At 40.5% G+C, this 21,332-nt stretch overlaps 1 protein-coding gene across 1 annotated transcript in view; it reads right to left on the bottom strand.

Moving 5' to 3' along the window:
* The window catches only part of acvr2aa (activin A receptor type 2Aa), a 65,920-nt gene that overhangs the window by 3,577 nt on the left and 41,011 nt on the right, over nt 1-21,332 (bottom strand). Inside the window, exons 5-10 of the mRNA XM_030081220.1 lie at nt 12,997-13,140; nt 9,985-10,128; nt 7,399-7,544; nt 7,149-7,263; nt 4,638-4,776; nt 1,160-1,290 (exon numbers count right to left, since the gene is read on the bottom strand). Coding sequence (XP_029937080.1) covers nt 1,160-1,290; nt 4,638-4,776; nt 7,149-7,263; nt 7,399-7,544; nt 9,985-10,128; nt 12,997-13,140 — 819 coding nt within the window. The remainder of the gene's footprint in view (nt 1-1,159; nt 1,291-4,637; nt 4,777-7,148; nt 7,264-7,398; nt 7,545-9,984; nt 10,129-12,996; nt 13,141-21,332) is intronic.

The raw sequence follows: 21,332 nt of genomic DNA, 5'->3' as shown, positions 1-21,332 counted from the left end.
GTCCACCAATTGTGAATCTGAGGAGGAGTGGCAGAAGACAGCAAAACAAAAGACTTTTAAGGGACAGAGCTCAGTTAACAATTCTTTGTTGGAATCTATGTTCCCATGTGTTTTATAAGTTATGTTATAAACTATGCATGTTTTCAGCATGAACTTGTATGTGCTTTATTAGTGTGCAATACTGAACATTTTGAAATTGAAATTGCTTGTACCATACAGAACAACTGAGTTAGAAATATAATGGCTGAAGTTTCTAAAAGTACACCTGCCAGATCTTTTCTACATGGTAGCTTGCAAGTTCATGCACAATTATTGGGTGTCAGTACAAGCAAGCAATGTGTTGCAAACATTATAGCAGCAGTTTAATGAAATCAAAAACATACTGACCTGGTCTGAGGATAATATTAATGATGCTGATGCTGTATATAGGGTCCTACACTATGAATAGTACAACATATGCAATTAAAGGACCATGCCAGTTATTTTGAATGTTTGGCCCATTTACCACAATTAGCCTACATTTTACATTTCAACAAACCATTCTGCAAATTGTGCTGGGACACTAAATGAATTTGAATTTCTTTGTTTGAATTACCCACCTTTTGCAAAAGCAAAAGCAAACTTTTTACAAGACTATCTTCTAGCTGACAGACCATTTCACTCTGCCCAATTTCAAGTCATCAAAACACAAGTGCTGCTACATTTTTAGTGAAAATGCAATACTGGTGTCAAGAAAGTTTAAAGTCTCTGAAGTTTCATATTGTAGTGGAATCAATGGGAACCACTGATTCCAATCAATGGCTGGATAAAAGGGAAGAAAAATTATATTACATTATAAAATAGGACTGCTTACTTTGGGAAAAGACTACCAAGAATGGGAATATAGATACAATATACATGGGTATCTACATTTTGTAGATATTAGTCTAAAACTGCTTGCAGATGAGGCAAATCACTGTTATAGCCCTTTAATTTCCAGGAACTTTTTAAACCTTATCTATAGCCAATGGAAACAATTCCAAAACACATAAAACAGACTTCACAGCATGGCATGCCTCACTGAGGTCTTACAGCCAAAAAAGGCTATAAGCCAGCCATCCAGGTAAAACCTGATGTGGGGCAGAGCAACCATGTGTAGGAAAAAAAAGTTTCTTCTCACCGCATGTTTCTGCCAGCACTCCCTGAGTGTGGGCCTTAGCTTCTTGTGGACCACAACCTCCTGCATGTCTTCAAGGGATGGATGCTGGCCCACCTCCTCCTCGAAAGGCAGCATGTACTCATCAACTGGACCTGGATTGGCCAGAGAAGGAACCATCAAACACATTTACACATGCACCCACACACACACACACACACACACACACCCACACACCCACACACCCACACACAGATTGTTCAAGTAAATGGATGCTTGCCAAGTGGTGGTTTCTGGAAATGGGTCTGTAATTGTATTGTTATAGTGCCTCCAGATGAGACACTTTAAGACAAACTCGTTATTAACCTGTTCTTCAGATTATTAAAACACATACTCCCTCATTCAGAAAAGTCAGTAATGGTCAACAGAAATAAATCAACAATGTTACCAATAAATCCATAAAAGGCGAAAAGCAAGCTGGTGAGTAATCTATGACAGGATGTTGCACGTAGTTACGAAGTCCAAGATGTGATGTTTTGGTGGTCAAAGTCAATGGATAGAAGAATCCCAGCCTCCTACACACCACTACTAATGAAATAGGTCACCCCAGGTATTCTGTCTGCGAACTGTGGAAAGCACATCCCAGTTGAAAGGTCTAATGCTGCATTCAGATGGAATTAGGTAGATGGCAGATGGTTAACCCAAAGTCATTATTTTTGATGAGAGCAGGTAAAAAGAAGAGACCAGCCGATAATCCTGGCAACGGAGGACAGTACTGTGGTCCAAAGTTACAATATTTTAACTTTTTCCATGTTCTGTGATGGAAATCACAACTAGATGTTACAAAAACATGGCAGATTTGAACAATGAAAATCTGATAATTCAGATGCAGAAATGCCCTGAAATACATTACCAGTGTCTTAAGTCCATTTGAGATATAAAAACATCAATTTTTGCAGTGGTAGGCTATATTGATATAGCCACATGAATTACCAGTATTATTGAATATAATTATATAAAATAAACACAAAACAATGTTGTAAAATATATACTTTTTCTGTAAACAACACAACATCCCCATAGCAGTCTGTCGTCCTGTGGTGTTTTTTTGCTATCTTGCCATTTACTGTCTCCTTATTTCCATCTGAACACAGCATAACACTCGACTACTTAATACTCAGCTGGGATCTATATTATTACTATATTATTGTGCTGCTCTGTTACAAGGATGTATTACGTTCTTTGGTAGAGGTCTACAATCCTCTGCAAAATGCACACATTTGCATGCAGCCATACACTGAGGACAATCTACTGACTTAAAATTATGTCCAAACCCTAAACTTTATTCACAGCAGTCATATTTGATTTAGCTCAGGAGATGTAGGTTGAGGGTATGTCAGCACACCTAACCTCATTTCCAGCCTTTCCCCTCTGTACAGAGTCAAAAGCTGGAAGGTCTCCTCTTATTGCAGAAAAGGAGGAAGTAATTAAGACCCATCCATCATCCTCTCAGTGATCTCAAGGATTCAAGGATTCAAGGATTCAAGGAACTTTATTGTCATACCAGTTCACACTTACATGCTAGTGGTACGAAATTAGCACTCAGGTCCCGGTATAAGCCAAACCCCCCCCCCCTCCCCCCCCCGAAAAAAAGACCAGAAAAAGAAGTGTAAATATAAGTGTAAATATAGAATATAAGATATATAAGATATATAACAGTATATATATATATATATATATATATATATATATATATATATATATATATATATATTATGTTTGGATACAGTATGTGTGGATATAAACAGTATGTAAACTATAAACAGTATATGTAAATAAATGTAAACAGCATATATAAATGTAAGTAAAAATATAAATAAAAATATAAATAGTATATATATAATAAGTATAAATAAACAGCCTATATATAAGTAAGTAGTATATGTGTAATAAATAATAAATATAATATATATATATATATATATATATATAAGCAGTAAATATAAAAATATAGAGAAAATATAAACAGCCTATGTAATATAGACAGTATATATATATATATAAATATGTATATATAATAATAAATATGTATATATGTATAAGTTGTCCCTTGTGAATTTGAAGAGGAGGGCACAATGTGTTAATTGTCCCAACGATTTATGTAAGTCTCTTCAATAGTACGATTCTGGTCATTCACCTTGCCTGGGCAACAGCTGTTTACACTTAACTGATGTCACCATGTCAGCAAAAGTTACTTTAGGAGAAATGATGCATGGCTAAGGGAAGCATGTTCTGTTTTCACAAAAAAAATGAAAAAAGAATTATGAAAATAACCTTGTGGCTCTTGATTTTGATTCCAAAAAGGCTGGTTTTGGGAAGAGTTGGTAGGTTGTTGACGGCTTTGCCAGAATACTATTTAGTAACTTTGTTTACAACAATGCAGCCGATTAAGATTAAATTAGTTCACATCAAATTAGTTAATATTAACATTAGCCTGATAGAGGCTATGAATTAGCTTCAAATATTTTTTTAAAAAACTTTAGCAGCACACCAATGATTTTAATTAATTTCATGCATTAACTTTAGCAGCACACCAATGATTTTAATTAATTTCATGCATTAACTTTAACTCACCCTTTCATTATTGCTGCAAGCAGGGCACACTAAAGGCTGATTTAAGGCTGATTTATGGTTCTGCGTACATGTAGTTTACGGAGGGTTTGTGTAGCAAATGCGTCCCTTGCAGGCCCTCTGCGACCGCCGCAGAGACTTGCCACGCACCTCCCAAAAATTGTAACTACTATGCAGACCCAACGCAGACCACAAGAGCTATGATTGGTCCGCCGAACTACATCATTTCGAGTATTTTGCCCCTCCAGCTTCACTGCCTGCTGTAGTACCACATTTGAGTAGTTTTCACCTCACTACTTTGCACCTTGTTTTCTACTGATTTGTGCATTTCAATTCTTTTGCACCATTTGTACTTAACATGCGCATTTCAATTCTTTTGCACTTTGTTTTGCACTATTTGTTTGAGAAAATAAAACAAGTATGTTTTGTAAAAACATGACTGTTTATTTACAATGCCACAAATAAGGCTTGTCAGTGTAGGTAACAATACGATAACAATGTATCGGTGGGGAATTGCTCAGCATAGGACACAGAAGCATGAGAGGCACACACCATCTGCAGAGCAACTGCGTGCATGTTGCATCCAGTGTCCGCAGAACCATAAATCAGCCATAATAGAGAGATCCACCAGACCACCTTAATACAGAGATCCACCAGACAGGAACTTGTTTTGTCACAATGGAAGTTTCAGTTAAGTTATTCAAACAAACTCTTCAGCCAGTCAGTGAACACTACAGCTGTTCTACCCATGTAATTTCCATGATTAGTACACACTACAAATCCTAACAAAGGCTACTGCACATTACACATGTTCACACACTCTTTTGACTGAAAGTGGACATTGCTCTCCCTCCTGTGTGAATTGTCTTACCATCAGCAGCCTTGCAGCGTGAGGCTAGCTCCCACAGCACCAGGCCCAAAGCATACATGTCTATTCTGAGGAAGGCATCTCGCTGGAAATTGATGGCCCCTTCCAGGACCTCAGGGGCCATGTACCTCCTGGTGCCCACCTGGAACACAAGGAGAAACATATCAACATCTGGTAAAAGCCCCAACCACGAGCAGATATAGGAATGGAAGGGGGTATCCTCATTGTGTTTTATTTTTATTTTAACATTATTAAATGTAGATTATGTCAAATTATTGCATCATTGTTGAATAACTGAGTGTTGAATTGCAATAGGAATTGCAATATGTATCAAATTGGCACCCAAGTACTGTGAAACATATCATATCACAGTTCTTCTGAAGGGGTATAACTCAGACATAAATGTCCAAGGAATTTCTGTTATGGGCTTACATGATAAATACATAGATTTAAGAAAAAAAAAAACACAGCCAGTTCATATTCCCCATACGCAATTTGTAAAACATATTAGAGGTTCAATTGTTAAAGCTTAGTTGCACACTGTGCTTGCGGATGAGGCGCATCACTTTGTCCAACCCATGAGGTTCAACGAAGTAAGTGTTGCTCACTGACAACGTTTTTTTTGCGTGATGGCCCCAGTTTCTTCATCTTGCTAACTGGCTACCATACCTGCAATGCTTATGTAATCTGTCTTGTGAGTAGGCTTCCTGCGAGTCATACATGACTTGTGAGATGCCTAGTTGCAATGCACCCATTCCAAACTTAACAGCTTTTCTACTACCAGTTTTCTTTTTTGTCATTTCAATGACATTTTCAACCTATGAAATGAAACTGATACTTTTTCGTTTTTACAAAGCTTGTCTCAGTGTTTACTCTTTCAAATACTCAAGCAACTACATAACTTTTCAGTACATACATTTTTATTTCTTCAGACAAAACAATGTTTTGTCTTACGTGAGCCTCTGAACACTAAATAGAAAAAACAACATCAAACAAACAGCACCAGCATTAAATAATAACTGCAATTTAAAAAAAAAAAAAAAAAAAGTCTCGAGCGCTTTTCTCTTTTTTTTTTGCTTTTAGCTTTTTGAAACCATAGGCCAGAGGCTTGGCTACACCTGATACTCGTTTGAGAGGATTTATTTTGTCCCTTTTCAACTGTGGTGCCTGGCATTCAAACACATCCATCCACACACAGGTTTTGGTTATTAAATTTCACATAGGCTTTGCGATGTTGATTACAAGCACAGAGAAAATATATGTTTATACAATTAATTGTTTATCCTTTAATTGCTGTTAATAATTTTACCAAAAATACATTACCGATCATGCAGAAGGCGCGGGACATGTGGTGTAACAGTTAGAAAATGTTCTTTAACAATATGCTGTTGTATACGATTGTGCCACCAGGTGGAACCTCTTACTTTTTTTAATTGAGATTGAGTTACAGGTGTGTTTGGTGCCCATCCATGAGGGCCACACAAACTGTAAAACAAATACACCTCCCTGCTTTCCAAGACAGAAAAAGGTGCAGTGTGCCTTGCTCTGCTCACTGAGGTAGTCCTATTGCTGTCTGGTGACTGTGCGGTTTAGCTATCTGAGGCTCATGCTAATACTAAACTACAATCTTCCACAGAAGCAGCTGCTCGGTTGATGTAGGCTGACAGCAGGACTCTAATTACACATGCTTCCAACAAAATCAATACAAAAGTGATGAACTATATAAGCGACACTCCCTTGCTCTGAGTATAAATGTATTTGTGTCAGAGTGACAGCTTTGTTTGTTGATGGGACCTCCATCCAGCTGAGCAGCTGTTTCCAGCAGCTGGACTGACGTTAGCTACGGTGAACAACACACATCACTGCATCATGTAGATAAAGTCTGCAGAATGAATTAATGTTAATTGTTGTTTGTTCTATGCATTCTTACTTACATCTCACTGTTTCACACCCCACCAGGCAAACAGGCTAGGCCTACAGTCTATGGGACACAATAAAATGTCTATCTGTATGTTATTTGTTTTAATAATAATGTTTTGATATTTACTTTCTACTGGTAGGCTAAACATGCACTTGCCAAGTGGAAGGCTAATGTTGGCTGGCCAGCAAACCGTTATCTATGTGTCCATCATTTATGTCAATTCGTTTCGCTGATTGAATATACAACAACAATAATGTGAATCTTACTGTTGTTATTCCAGCATGTCAAATTCCGATGTTTGATCTGTCATCTGGAACTACTATTTGTCAAAGGCTTCACAAAGCTTGGCACCTTGGACATATAGCTATTTTCCAGCATTCCTTGATTAAACCAATGGGTAGTGGTAGCTGTGAGCTAACAAGCTGGCTTATGACCAGTGGCTAATTTGGTTTGAATGACAAATGCTAACAACGCAAGCATGCCAAATTTGGGTGTTAGTGGAAGCACCAATACAGAGGTAAACTGCAATGTGCACAGTGAAATTAATGTGTGATGTTATCCCTTTATTAGTCAAAGTTATTAAGTTAACTCACCTGTCCGTGTGTGTCTCCAGCAGATTTACCAGCCTCAAACCTCAGAGCCAGGCCAAAGTCAGCAATGCAGGCAGTTAGGTTGGCCTTCAGCAGGACATTCTTACTTTTAATGTCCCTATGGAAAAAGACAAACAGGTGCCATTAAGAGAAGCAGTCATCTTACAACTCTGACAACATCTTACTACATCTTTGAACTGAAGGAAAATATCGTTTGAGATCTGAGCTATGTCTGGCTGAGGGAGGAGTTTACCTGTGGGCGATGGCAGGTTTGTGTCCATCCTTGAGGCCGGGAATGTCCTCATGAAGGTAGGCCAAGCCCCGGGCCATGGTCTGCGCTATGTAACACAGCTCATTCCAGGATACCACGCTGGCCTTCAGATAGTCTGTCAGAGACCCCTGAAAAAGCAGCCAGGCACATATAGAGGGTTTCAATAACAAAACCATTTAAACATTGCATGGTTTAATACTACTGCAATCATAATAATGACAAGACTGATGATGATGGTGATTTTTTCCTCAGTATTATTGTACCATTAAAATCTCAAACCATTATATCAATACTGAAAACTAAACAATATTTAAATAGAAATTGCGTAAAATGTAAATATAAAATTGAGACATGTACTGTAATTGTCTCTCAAACGTTCAGAGAGTTGGATGGGCTGTGCTATATCACTATTTTACTCCCCCCTAGCTGTTATGTGGGTCAGTAGTGGTGCTACCTTCCTCTGACTGGATGCTCCAAATGCTAACTGTTAGCCTCTTTCCATTGAAGTGGACTTGCCCATGGCGAACATTTCGGTAGCTAACGGTAACGTTAACTAGCAAAGATGGCAGCGTCAGCTTACGACCTCTTTCTAAACCAAGACAGTGACAGCAATGATGAGTTTTTGGGATTTCAAGATGAAGAGTTGGATGATCAGGAGCGGCAGGAGAGGAGAGATTTGGATGAGAGGCAGAGGAGAGAGCAGGTGCAACAGCAGCTTTCGGGGGAGTGGCGTCAGGTACCAGCGACTCCGGAGAGGGCCGGGCCGGAGCGGCCGGGTTGTTGAATTGGATATTTCCATTAATAGTGCAATTATTAAAATAGTGTTCAATTATGTTTGGACTCCTCTTTTCAGGGACGGTGGCGTGCGTTTCGTGACAGGTGCATCTTTGCATAGACGTATACCTAACGTCTGTTGTAACAATAACAATAATAATAATAATAAAAGTATACTGTTAATTTACCATACACCGGCGCTGTCACACTGTGTCCGCTTTGGGTGGAGATAAAAGGCAGGTGGATCAGGAGGCAGCAGGGAGAGGTAGGCTATTTCTCCAGGGAAATATCCAATTCAACATTAACGAGCCCAGATAGCCTGATGTGACATGATGAAGGCGCTAGATGAAAAAGCAATCTTAGCGTCTGTGTTGCTTGGCAACCATTCTGTCCACTCTATCTCGCTTGGTGGAAGAATAAATAGTTCTCAGTTTTATTGTTGCATTATTACCAATAAATTATTGATTTTTTTCTTGTGTGTTTATTTTATGGGCTATATGTAGGGTAACCGTTGAGAAATGAGAAATGTGTGTGATAGAGGGGAGAGGAGGACAACAAAAAGAAGCTAGCCACATCACTTTCCAGCTATTTCTAATAGTCTAGCGAAAGGTATTTTTGCCCTCCAACATGCATAATGCTTAATGAGGAAAACAAACAATAGCAAACTCGAGCAAGCTACTTCTGTCTCTCTGGTGGCTACTGCTTCTCTGAAGTGATTCAGGAAGAGCAGAAGTTATTGGATTTTTATGAATGCTGATAAAAGGAAAAATACAGTTCTGAAGGGTAATATGAGCAAAATTATCATCCGTGAGCGGATGTGCATTCTACTTTTCCAATGTGACAATTTTTGAGATAAATAAATTGATGCTTAATCTTCATTGGGTGGCTGAAGGTGTTTATTTTTAAGAATGTTAGCTGGGGAGAAGTCCACTTCAGTGGCAGGAAGCTAACAGTTAGCATTTGGAGGATCCAGCCAGTATCGAGCATTCAGTTACAATGAGAGGAAGACAGCACTACTGCTGTCCTACAGAACAGCTTGGGTGGGTGGGTGGGGTGGGGGGGGTGTAGTGCCCCAACACACTACACTCAGAGGTTTTCACCTTTTATTTTCCAGGACTGAGAAATTAGTTTTAACAATCTGAGTTGTGTAAGACTTTTCAAAGGGCTGTAGAAGTGTAATGTCTCTTTTTGGAAGACTGGCATGTTCTCTAAAAGATTATTCAATATCTTTTCCCCAACATCAGCCTCTATGGCAAAGGGGTCCTTGAGCTGCCTCTCACGAGCCTAACCGAAGAGTACAAGTGCTCTAAAGTAAGACTCCAGATGACGTTGAAGGTTTCCAGAGACAAGACCATCAGCAATGCTGCACCACCCCTGGTAACAGGATGGAAATGGACACTATCTGATGCTGTGCAGCATGCCGCGTCATTTATAAATACTTTATAAATGCGGTAATGATAATCAATTAAATATTTATTGATACCATATGAAGCATTTGTTAAGGAAAATTATTCCAAAGTGTGTGGGCTTTTGTTTTAAATTTTCACTGTTTCAATTTTCACTGTGGTAATTGCATTACCATATTGAATTCAACACTCAGATAAACCTGAATATAGCAAATGTCATAATGAAAAGATATTTATCTATTAGAATGAATATCTGATGACATGACAAACTCTTTAGGACTTATTAGTTATAACTGACACTTTAAAGCCAAGGTGTCCATATTTGGCACATGGCCACAATCTACAGATTGTTGTAACAAGCCTGTGTGGCCAGCAGGGGGAGTGTTACCTTCTCATGGTAGGCAGTGATGAGCCACAGTTCAATATCAAGGTTGGTGCCTCTCTTTTCAGCACCTATGAAGTGGAGCAAGTTCTCATGTCTCATGCCACTCAGGTTGTAGATCTCATACTCATTCTGCCATGACTGCTTGTCCTAAAGATCCAAACAGACAGAAAACCAAACACTGTAAGATCAGTTTTAGGTAGGAATATACCTGGTTACAATCTACATGATTTTACACAGAACACACCACAGTCAAGTCCAAGAATTTTTGTGGATTTCTCTCAGATGCTACAGATGGTTAAGAGAATAGGACATCCCACGCACTTGGGTCTCAAAAAATTCTGAAAAATTCACCAGTTGTTCCTTATTTATCCAATAGGCACACTGTAAAATTTTAGTTTGCTCGGATGGATACTTTTTGAGATACGGCCAATTTAGTGAGGGGAGTATGTGTCGATTTTGGTGCAATTTTGGTGCGTCCTTATTTTTCCTCCATTTTCAGGTGTCAATATCTCAGGAACTACACCACACAGGAAACTGAAATTTGGTATGATAATACACCTCTACCAACTCTCTCAGAATATACAAAAACTGTATATTCTGTCAAATCTGTCATACATCATAATTGGTAGGCATGCCAGCCCCTCAAAAATGGAAAAAAAATTACACAGGTTTTTTGGTCGACCATGTTTGGGCCTTCAGAAAACAACTTTGTATTTGCCCCAGCTTCTTGATTTTTTCAGAGCTTTGAGATAGTGGTGTCAAATTATCGCGTTAATTGAGATTAATTAATTACAGTCATATTTAGCGCGTTATGTTTTTTAATCGAGTTAATCAAATTTTTAATCTCTAACTTTACTTTTTATAAGATCGGTTTGTAAGCGTTGGGCTTCCTGTGCTTAAGTTGTTGGGGGTGGAAAACAATGGTCAGTCACACCCTGAAGTGGACATTGATTGGCTGTCATTGTGTTTGGGCTTGTTTAGCATAAGCTGATAGGCTCCTATTGTCAGGTCCGGACTGTACATCGGGAGATTTCCCGAAGCGCCGGCCTGTCACTGGCCCGGTGGCCTGCCCGTCTTTTTTTTTTTTTTTTTTTTTTTAAACAGGTCGCCGGGCAGGCCAATCAGCTGTCGGTCCGGTCCGGCTAGCCTCACCAGTCTGATTTTTTTTTTTTTTTTTTTTTTTTTAAGTCAGAGAGACAGGCCAGGCCAATCAGAGGCCAGCAACCTATGAAGAGGTCAAGACATGATTGGTTTGTTTTGATTAACACCCGCCCCAACAGTCCGAGTCCGTTGTAAACAGGCAGCATGTTGAGGAGGGGGTGTCGCGACTCGTGTGTGTGTGTCTGACTGTGGAGGAGAGGAGAGGAGGTGGAAGAAAAGGTTACGTGATCGAAGTTAATACATTACCGTATTCATCCGAATATAAGACGATATTTTTTCCATTGAAAATGCCCTGAAAAACGCCCTCGTCTAATATTGGGGGTCTAAGCAAATACACATGTATTGTGCATATGTAAACCAGCAGGTAGGCTCGCCGGATGCCGCGATTACCGGCGAATGGCCGCATTGCGCAGTCACTGCAGCCGCGTATGAACAAAAATTGATATGGCAGGTAGGCTATGTGTGCGCCGCTCACCTGTCAGATCCGGCAGACCAGACCCGGTGCCGCGGCCAGCCCGCCTGATGCCGACCGGTGGCTTTTTTATTCAAACAAGATTTTGTCCATATAATTAGGGCCCGAGCACTGGAACAGTGCGAAGCCCTATTGTTATTATTATTATTTTTTTTTCCAAAAAAGGGTCTTGAAAAAGAGGGGTCGTCCCCCCGACCCGCATCGGACTGATCTGCTACAATAATGTAATGAATTTAAAGGGAAATACCTCAAGTTGAGGGCTTTTCTCAGCAATTTTAGGTGAGATTAAAAAAGAGATTAATTAGATCAATTAATTACAGATCATAATTAATTAATCTCTCCATTTTTTTAATCTCTTGACACCACTACTTTGAGATACATACAGTACATGGACTGTTCAAAGCATTAATGGTTAGTCAAATATATGCATCAGTTTCTGGATGGCAGCTTCTCCAAATAAAAAAAAAAAGTTTTCATGTCACATTTTCATTGGCCCATAACTGCATGTGGGAATGTCTTAAAAAATCTGATTTTTGTTTTAATTTAAAGTTCAAAGCTTGCTCTTTCTTGGGATATAAAACAATTTTCTTTATGCAAGTCCTTAATTTTTTTTTTTTGTTATCCCAAACATGGGGCTATTTCACCACTCGCGAATATTCAAATTCTTCAATATTAGACCATTGTTTGTCTCTTATATTCATTTATTGTTTGTTATTTGGTCATTATTCACCTAAAATACAATGACAATTGCACCAGAAATGCATTTATTTGTCAAAACATCAACATTTTCATGAACTTTTTACCAAATCTCTTAAGCCGCACATTCATAGAGTTCGGGTTTTCGCTTAGAAATTTCCAGAGTTAAGTACCCATTCTGAATTTTGCCCCACAAAAAATATGCATAAAATTGTCTACTTTACAAATTGAAACCATTTTGGTGTGATTATCTTCAAAATTAAAAAACTGTAAAATGTCACACATAATAGGCACTTTACTGTGCAGTACAGTGCCCATTCTGTGCCCTTTCCTTATTTTTTCAATTTTGAAGATAATCACACCAAAATGGTCTCAATTTGTAAAGTTCTAAAGTACAACCGGGGGTGGGGTTAATGTTGACATTGGAAACACATGATCTGCTCCCAGTGATTTACTGGGTGTGTACTCATGTCAGTGTGTGTTTGGTGGTCAATTGAGGCCGCAAAGGGCTTAGTGGATAGTGACTGGCCTAAGCTTAGCACCGGCCAGTCTCAGGGGATTAAGGCTTGGAGGTTTAAGGCTGACGCTCTCTCTTCCATCCCCAAACCTGCCCTCCCTTCTCCCCTCCCTGAATAACACAGCAAAAGAATGGTGTTTGCACTGGCATAGCGCAAGCGCACACATACCTGAATGGGGAAGATTTTGACGGCTACATAATCATTGAGCAGCTGAGCCTTCCACACACAACCGAAGCGCCCCCTGGCCTTGATCTCCAGTAGCTGCAGCGGCTTCTGGCCCAGGATGGGAGAGGGAGGCATCGGACCTGGGTCCTGTTCAATCATGTAAACACAAAAGACCAGTTTAGCAATTTGTCTCCCAAAAATACCTTGAGATGAATGATGATATGACGTGTTTATGTGTGATATTCAAACCAGCTGTGGTAGTGCTGCATGGAACTGTGCTGTAGCCCTTATGTGGGATGAGGAGAAACTTGTGAGCAACTGCAGCTAGCAACTATGAGGTTTTGACAGAAGGGGCTTATGGGGACGAAGAAAGTCCTGAGCTTGTTAAACTTAATCACCAACCTCTTTCTCTGGACTACTGAATGGATAGAGGGATAGCGGAATGGAGGGATGGATGGGTACATGGATGAGGCTTGGGTGACCTAGTTTTCAACAGGCAGGAGACTATGGCAGGCAGTAATTATGCATCTGCCATGCTCAAACCCACTCCAGTCTTTAGTGAACATTCAGCCCAGGTGCTTTTTGAAAGCTCACTTTGAAAGGCTTGTGAGTATTGGTGGACTGATGGGTGTATGTGTGTCCATTAGAGCAAAGGACCACTATCCCTCCTACTCTCTTCTCCTCAAATGGGCCTTCAACTAGCCTACTCTATGTAACTAGAACCCTGCATCACTTTGTTAAATGTCACTAATAGTTGGGATACTAAAGGGAAGCCACTGCCTTGATTCAAACAAAGAGGAAAAGGCAAGACGACAGTAATGCCTGGCAGACTGATGAGACCTGTGAGTTGTACTAAGAGCTAACCTTTCCTGCTCTTTTATGGCTTAAGCGAACCCTCTGTTGTGTGCTGAGCCAGCTAGTTTCCTGTGTCAGCTCTGAGCAAAGTTTCACCAGGTCATATGTACTCTATGAATGTGATTGATCAGCCTAAGCATTATGTAGGTCTTTATCATCAAAATAAGTGGGACAGTCCCTCTATAAACTCTCTTCCCTGTGCATGTGACAGCAGGGGTCTCTAATCAATTAAGAGAACTATACCTGGGATTTGGCATGTTCAGTGTAATATATACAAAATGTATAGTATTCCATCATTATAATAAAGCTGTCCACATTAGTTTTTCTAAAAACAGCAGTACTACTGTGTTTTGATGACTTCAGACTGGGTGTGGTGAAGGTCCTTCTGATAGATGTCTCTGAGGAAATGTTTGCTTTACACAGCCAATTATCAGTTCCGTGGTTTACGAATGTTGTGAATGTTGCAGGATCATTAGTACAACCGCATGATTTACAAAATGGTTGCAACTAAAATGTAGGTAGGAAAAACGATATCATGATTCTAAATTACAACTGCTTGCTCTGGGAAAAGATTAGAGAGAAAATTTTTGAGTATATACGTTTTGTAGATATTATGCTAAATATGCAAAATCACTGGTATGGTCCTTTAATAAATTGAGCCCTTATGCTAAAGAGCAGAAAGACCCATTTAAGTGCCAAACTTCATGAGCTTCCAATGTTTTTCGTTTTTAAATCAGGATTGGCTTGCTATTAAGCCTTCAGTTGCTGAAATAAAAATGACACCAAGCAATGTAAAATGCATAGGGTGGCTTGTTTGTCTTTTCCTCTATGGGCTGGACATCCCCAAGGCCCACATGTGCATGGAACTATGTGTACAGCTACTGCTGTGGGAAGGTGAGTCACTGAATAACAAGCCAAACAGGGACAACAGACTGGATTGTTCACATGAGGGGGGTGGGGGTTAGATGAGGTAGATTTCATGGGATATGTAGGTTGTGAACTGGATCCTATACTTTGGCCTTTCACCATGCCTAGGCTCCTACAGCCCACTACTTGCAACAGCTTCATGCTCAAGGTCATGTTTGCATTGCCATTCTACCTGGTCAATCAAAGAGGAGTCAGTTGTAAACATAAATCAATAGAAAAATAATGAAAATAATGGCATTTTATAACATATTGGTCCTTGTGGGCTAGGACAGGATGAAGCATTTATCAAATTTATGAGCAGTTTTAGTCCAAAAATAATAATGATAATTAAATCGATACTTTTGTTTACAGGCAACTGAGAGTGGTTTAATCCTCTCAGTGAGTGCAGAACAAAATGAACCAGCTGTCCTTGACTATTAAGTGTGAAATGTCCGGCCTGTCTGAATTGGTGTTGAGTCTTGGAGATGGAAAAAGAGAGAGAAAGACAGACAGACAGAGAGCAGGTGGGAGTGTATGTGTGTGTGTATATGCATATGGACATCACTTCCAGCCTCAGCACTGACAGAAATAGTCATATCAGTCATTAACCACATGCTCAATCTGGCATTCTGATCAGTGTATCATCCAGATTTGTAATGGTCCATGCACATCAGTCCATGATTCTAGGGCATCTGTAGATTCCCCAATCAGGACAGTGGATTCACATATAGAGGCCATCCGTGCACAACATAAACCATCTCAAGAGCATCACAAAAGTAAAGTGTAGTGACATAGGTACGATGCAAAGAGAAACTGTGCATTTGAAAATAAGGGGGCAAGATCAACCTTTGGGATAATGGCAACCAGCATGAAAGATGCAAAAATCAAACCCAAAATGGTTGTTAAAAAAATAAATAAGTAAATAAAATTAAGCAAAAATAACAAATTCTCCAGTGAGCCAACAGCTAGATAAGATTTGTCTTACCTCTACCATAATATGAAAGGCGTGCTAGTCAAGGAAAAGAAGGCATAAAAGAAAGTTTCCAGCATGAGAAAAATGGAAGGAAGGCAGAAACAGAGTGGCAACAAAATGACAAATTGAACGAGGACCAGGAAAGGTCTTATTCAGTTATCCCACCTGCTAATTAACCAGGCTTTTGCAAGGTCAAATGCAGCATGCTATGTTGGTAGGCAGGCGGACTATGGCATTCACCAAGTCCGGCTCACTTTATTGCACAGTGGAGGCTGACAGAAACATCTGGAAATCAGCAAGCATTCAACCGTGAGCATTGCTCACCTGGGGCCAAGTTTCAAGTCACGGCAGTCCTCCCAAAGTCCATTAGCTCGGATGATAAAAGCTGAAAGGCAACTGCTCTAACACTACCCTCCTCCCATCCTCTCATTGCAAAACAATTGTACTCAAGCTCCAGCTAGCTCATTTCTCTGTAATTCCATGCATAGGTTGGGCACAAAAGGGGAGCCAATGAATAATGATGATACTTTGGGGGTAAATTACACATAGTAATAGTGTGTCATTCTTCCTCTCTCACATACAGGGCAGGGTACAGTGTGAAGAGGCTGTGAAGAGACCTGCAGAGGTTATCCAGCCACAAAACACACTTCCCCTGTATTGTGAATTACAAGCTGCCAGTAAGCATTTCAGCAACAGTTTCCCCCAGCATTTTGCACTAACTGTTAAGAGTGTGATTATGCCTCCATCCCATCCCTCCTGACATACCATATTTCAGAACAATCTATGTGTGCGCACACACACATGCATACATGAACACACGCAGTCTTCCACCTATACAAACACATGCAGACATTCAAAGAGGGGCTGCTGCTTCAGACTGTGGTAACATGTAAAAGAATGGCAGTGTGCATGAGATTGCATCTGCAGACACCAGAGCGTGAGACCGCCAGTGTGTGCAAAAGCCTTCTCACTTTATCAAAACTGTGATGCTGAAATCCAGTTCACAGCACTGAGGCCTACAGTGCAGGACAGAACAACAACCAGAAAGGTACAGTCTAGGGATGTCACAAGAACCAATACTATGGATACCCTGTCAATGCCAAATTTCAAGAAACCAAATGGTGCAATTTTTTATCCAATACTGGTAGTACAGAGTTGGTCCACGTTCTTGAGTAACTGCACACGCCCTGCCACACAAGAACATGCAAAAGCACAGTGCAGTACACAGAAAAAACAACAAAGATAGAAAGTGGTACTCCTGCTCTTCCTGATCCACAAACTGACAAAGAAGTCTAGAAAAAGCACATTACATAATCCATGTATGGAACAGGGTTGTCACAATACCAGAAATTCAGTAATCAATACCATTCCATGATTTTCTGAATAATTATTATTGGTTATTATTAAGATGAATTTCCATGATTCTCGATACCGGTTTTAATACCACGGTGTAAAATACAAAAAAGGAAAGAAAAAAAAAAGAATAAATCACAATTGCACAGAATTTCAATTGCAGAATCCAGCAGAGACATGAGAGAACTATGGAAATAATAAGTAGGCAGAATTAGCAAAAGAAACAACTATCTCATGGGAAACATCGGTGGCACCGTTTGCATATTTTGTTTTGTGAATTTATTATTAACCCCCGAGCACTTGCCTCAAATGCAATATCCTTCCATACACGACTCTTGTTGTGTTTCCTTTGGAGAAGCCGAGGTGGAGCTGCTGCTCCAGCTGTACCTGGAGGAGCCATCTTTCATGTGTTTGTCTCTTATTCGCTGCACACTTGAACAAGCATAAATCATATGTATACTGCCCCTGTCAGTTCCAGAAGAATATGATATGGCCCACTGAAGGCTAAACAGAAGGCTGAACAGACCACCACCAACAGAGAGGCCACACATTCCCAAGATCAGGACACCGCTAAACATCAAGTGTGACAGACCAACAAAGACTGAAATAAAAGCTGCAATCAAACAACTGAAAACTGGCAAGACTGCTGGCCCTGACAATATTCCACCTGAAGCCCTTAAGGCTGATAACACATCTACAGACATGCTCTACAGCCTCTTTGGGAGAATCTGGGAGGACGAAAAGACACCCACAGAGTGGGCAGAGGGGCACATAGTAAAACTACCAAAGAAAGGTGACCTAAGGAAGTGCAACAACTACCGAGGGATCACCCTACTTTCAGTGCCCAGTAAGGTCTTTAGTCGGGTTCTCAACCGTCTCCAGGAAGCTGTAGACAAGAGGCTCCGGGATCAGCAAGCAGGATTCAGGAAAGATCGTTCATGCACAGACCACATAGCAACACTACGCATCATCATTGAACAGTCTATTGAATGGAATACGTCCCTGTACATGAACTTCATTGATTTTGAAAAAGCATTTGACAGCTTAGACCGGACAACATTGTGGCAAATAATGGAACACTACGGAATCCCCACCAAGTTCATAAACCTTATCAAGAACTCGTATGATGGCACCTCGTGTAAAGTCATGCATGCAGGCCAGCTTTCCTGGAGCTTTGAAGTCAAGACAGGTGTCAAACAGGGATGTCTTCTGTCACCATTCCTCTTCCTTTTTGCTATTGACTGAGTCATGAGGGAAAAAACTGAGGGGAAGAGAAATGGAATTCAGTGGACAATGTGGGAGCAGCTGGATGATCTTGAATTTGCGGATGATATAGTTCTCCTTGCACATACACAGACACAAATGCAAGAGAAGACAGACAGACTTTCACAAACTGCAATAAAACTTGGTCTCACTCCCAAAACAACAAAAACATGTGATGAAGATCCACTCCAAAACCAGACCATCTTCTTGAATAGCACTGCCCTAGAGGAGGTAGAAGCTTTCACCTACCTAGGCAGTGTTGTAGATAGCACGGGAGGGACAGATGCTGACACTAGAAGCAGAATCAACAAGGCTAGAGTGGTGTTTAACATGCTCAGAAAGATCTGGAGCTCAAAAAACACCTCCACCAACATTAAGATATGCATCTTCAACTCCAACGTCAAACAAGTAATGCTACATGGATCTGACACATGGAGAACAACAAAACACACAACACACAGACTGCAAACATTCATCAACACCTGCCTCAGAAGCATATTAAACATCTGGTGGAAAGACAAAGTCAACAACGTGGACCTGTGTAAAAGAATAAACCAAGAACCCATAGACTTAAAAATCAGAAAGAGAAAGTGGAGTTGGATTGGCCACACCCTCAGAAAACCTGCCACAAACATCCCCGACAAGCCCTGAAATGGAACTCCCAAGGGAAAAGGAAAAGAGGTCACCCCAGGAACAGCTGGAGAAGAAGTGTAGAGGCAGAAATGTCGGAGAGTGGGCTCCACTGGGGAGAGCTTGAGCGAAAAGCCACGAACAGAGTGAAATGGAGGATATTTGTCAGTGGCCTATGCACCCAAGAGGAGCAAAGGGCTTAAGTCAAGTAAGTCACTGAAGGCTAAATCTAAATAAATACAAAATCTAAATAAATACATCCAGTAACTACGGTGCCATGAAAAAACGGGTACCATCGTTTTTTTGTTTTTTTTTTAGATTATTGGCATCAACTTGGTACTAAAGTATCCGTGACAACCCTAGTATGAGAGTATACTGCCTTCGAGGCAAATGGAGAAGACAACGAGCGAAACCAGTGTGCAAATGGTGCTTTCGCATTTTCTAGGTGAAATGTGGAAACTCATCCAACCTTGCCAACCACATTTATTGTTTGTAACCATTATATTATACAAATTTATTCTGAAGTATATGGGATATTGCTTTCTCTGTGGTATCGAAACTGGTGTTGAAAATCATGGATTTTTTACTGGTACTGGCACTGACTACCAAAATTCTGGTATCATGACATGCCTCGTTACAGTCCACCCTCATTTGTTTGTCAACTTGAGCAGGTTTAGCAGAAGGTGCCGGACACTGGCACTGAACACAACAAGATGACAAACAGGAGCATTAAAGGGACAGTTTACTCATTTTGAAAAATTTGATATATTTGAAATAAATTAAATAGACTGATGCTAAACCTTCATTGGGTGGCTTAAGGTGGTTATTTTTAAGAATATTAGCTGGAGGGAAGTCCACTTCGATGGCAGGAGGCTAGTTAGAATATGGAGCATCCAGGCAGTATCCAGCACTCAGAAACAATGTGAGGAAGGCAGCAACACTACTGTCCTACATAACAGCTTGGGGTGAAGTGACATAAAATAAATTTTTTTCAAAGTGGGTGAACTATCTCTTTAAGTCATTACGTTACACACAGAGGTTCTCTCCTTATATTTTCCTGGCCTGTGAATTGAGTTTTTACAATCTGAGTTGTGTCAGACTTTTTAAAGGGCAGGGTAGAGGTGCAGTAGTCACCTCCCCTACAGCTACGGGGGAGGTGAAACAATTTCAATTTTTGTTGAAATGGGTGAACCATCCCTTTAAGGAAGGATAAAAGTCTACTGCCCTAATTCACAAACCCTTTCCTTTTTCCTCCCCTCCCCTTTTCTTTCTGTGTGCTGAGAGCCATTATTACTCAGAGGGTGCTTGTAGGAGCCTGATGAATAATGAACAAGCTCTTTCCTTCCTTGCACTGCACTTCTCTAGCGGGGTGAGGCTCGATTGATTGATCAGGCCTCAATGTCAAACTATTCACAATGTGAGACTGTGTATTTTATTTTATTTTTTTTTTTTGCAAATGGTGTGCATGGTAAGTGCTTTTCTAGTCTACTGACCACTCAAAGCTCACATTCACCCATTCACACACTGATGGCAGAAGCTGTCCATCAGGAGCGGTGAGGGGACAAACTCTGGAGGAGTGTATTGGAGGATCCGGGGATCGAACCCGGAACCCTCCAGTTACCAGACGACCGCTCTACCTCCTGAGCCACGCCGCCCCACAAGGAGATTCTGATCTGCCCTAATTTGATGTCATTTTGCTATACTAGTTAGCCCACTACAGAGTGAACAATATCTGAGCAAATGGTAATACAATCAGCACAGTGTACATGCTTTCTCAACTTGTTTGAAGGGCACAGTATGAGAGGCACTTCACATGCAGTACATGTAGCATGATTCCTACTGGTGTGTAAATCATGCTGTTATTGATGCTGCCTAGCAAGACAAAAGGCTGCTGCAGCAGTGGGTGGGATTAGCAAAAACATGGTTTGTTATTGATTAAACTCTGGCATATCTAACTGACCTACAGGCAGCCTTCCTTTTTATAACTACCAGGCTGGGGGAGGGGAGAGTTACATAGAGCTTGCTAAGAGCGGGAGAAATAAAAGAATGGCAAAGAGAGCAAGAGAGGGAGAGAGCATGCATTATTAATCCACCCCCTCCCCCACTCTGAACGCTTTCTTGAGCTCAGTGTTCTGTACTGTGGCGTGGGTGATGAGTAGGCGAGGACCACACACAGTCTCACAAATAACCATGCATACAGTCACTCCCACTTGAATCTGCCTCAAGCAATCAGTGTCTCATAATTACTAGGATGCTGATAGGATGCCTATATAAAGACAGTCCGGTACATCCTTGGTCTGACTGCCCAGTGTGTTGCCCTCCCTTCCATCTTATACTGTGAACTGCACTGACTGTGCGC

The sequence above is a fragment of the Myripristis murdjan genome, chromosome 21 (assembly GCF_902150065.1).
Source record: "Myripristis murdjan chromosome 21, fMyrMur1.1, whole genome shotgun sequence".
Classification (NCBI taxonomy): Eukaryota; Metazoa; Chordata; class Actinopteri; order Holocentriformes; family Holocentridae; genus Myripristis; species Myripristis murdjan.
The sequence above is the reverse complement of the archived record's forward strand: the minus strand, read 5'-3'. Positions and strand labels throughout refer to the sequence as shown.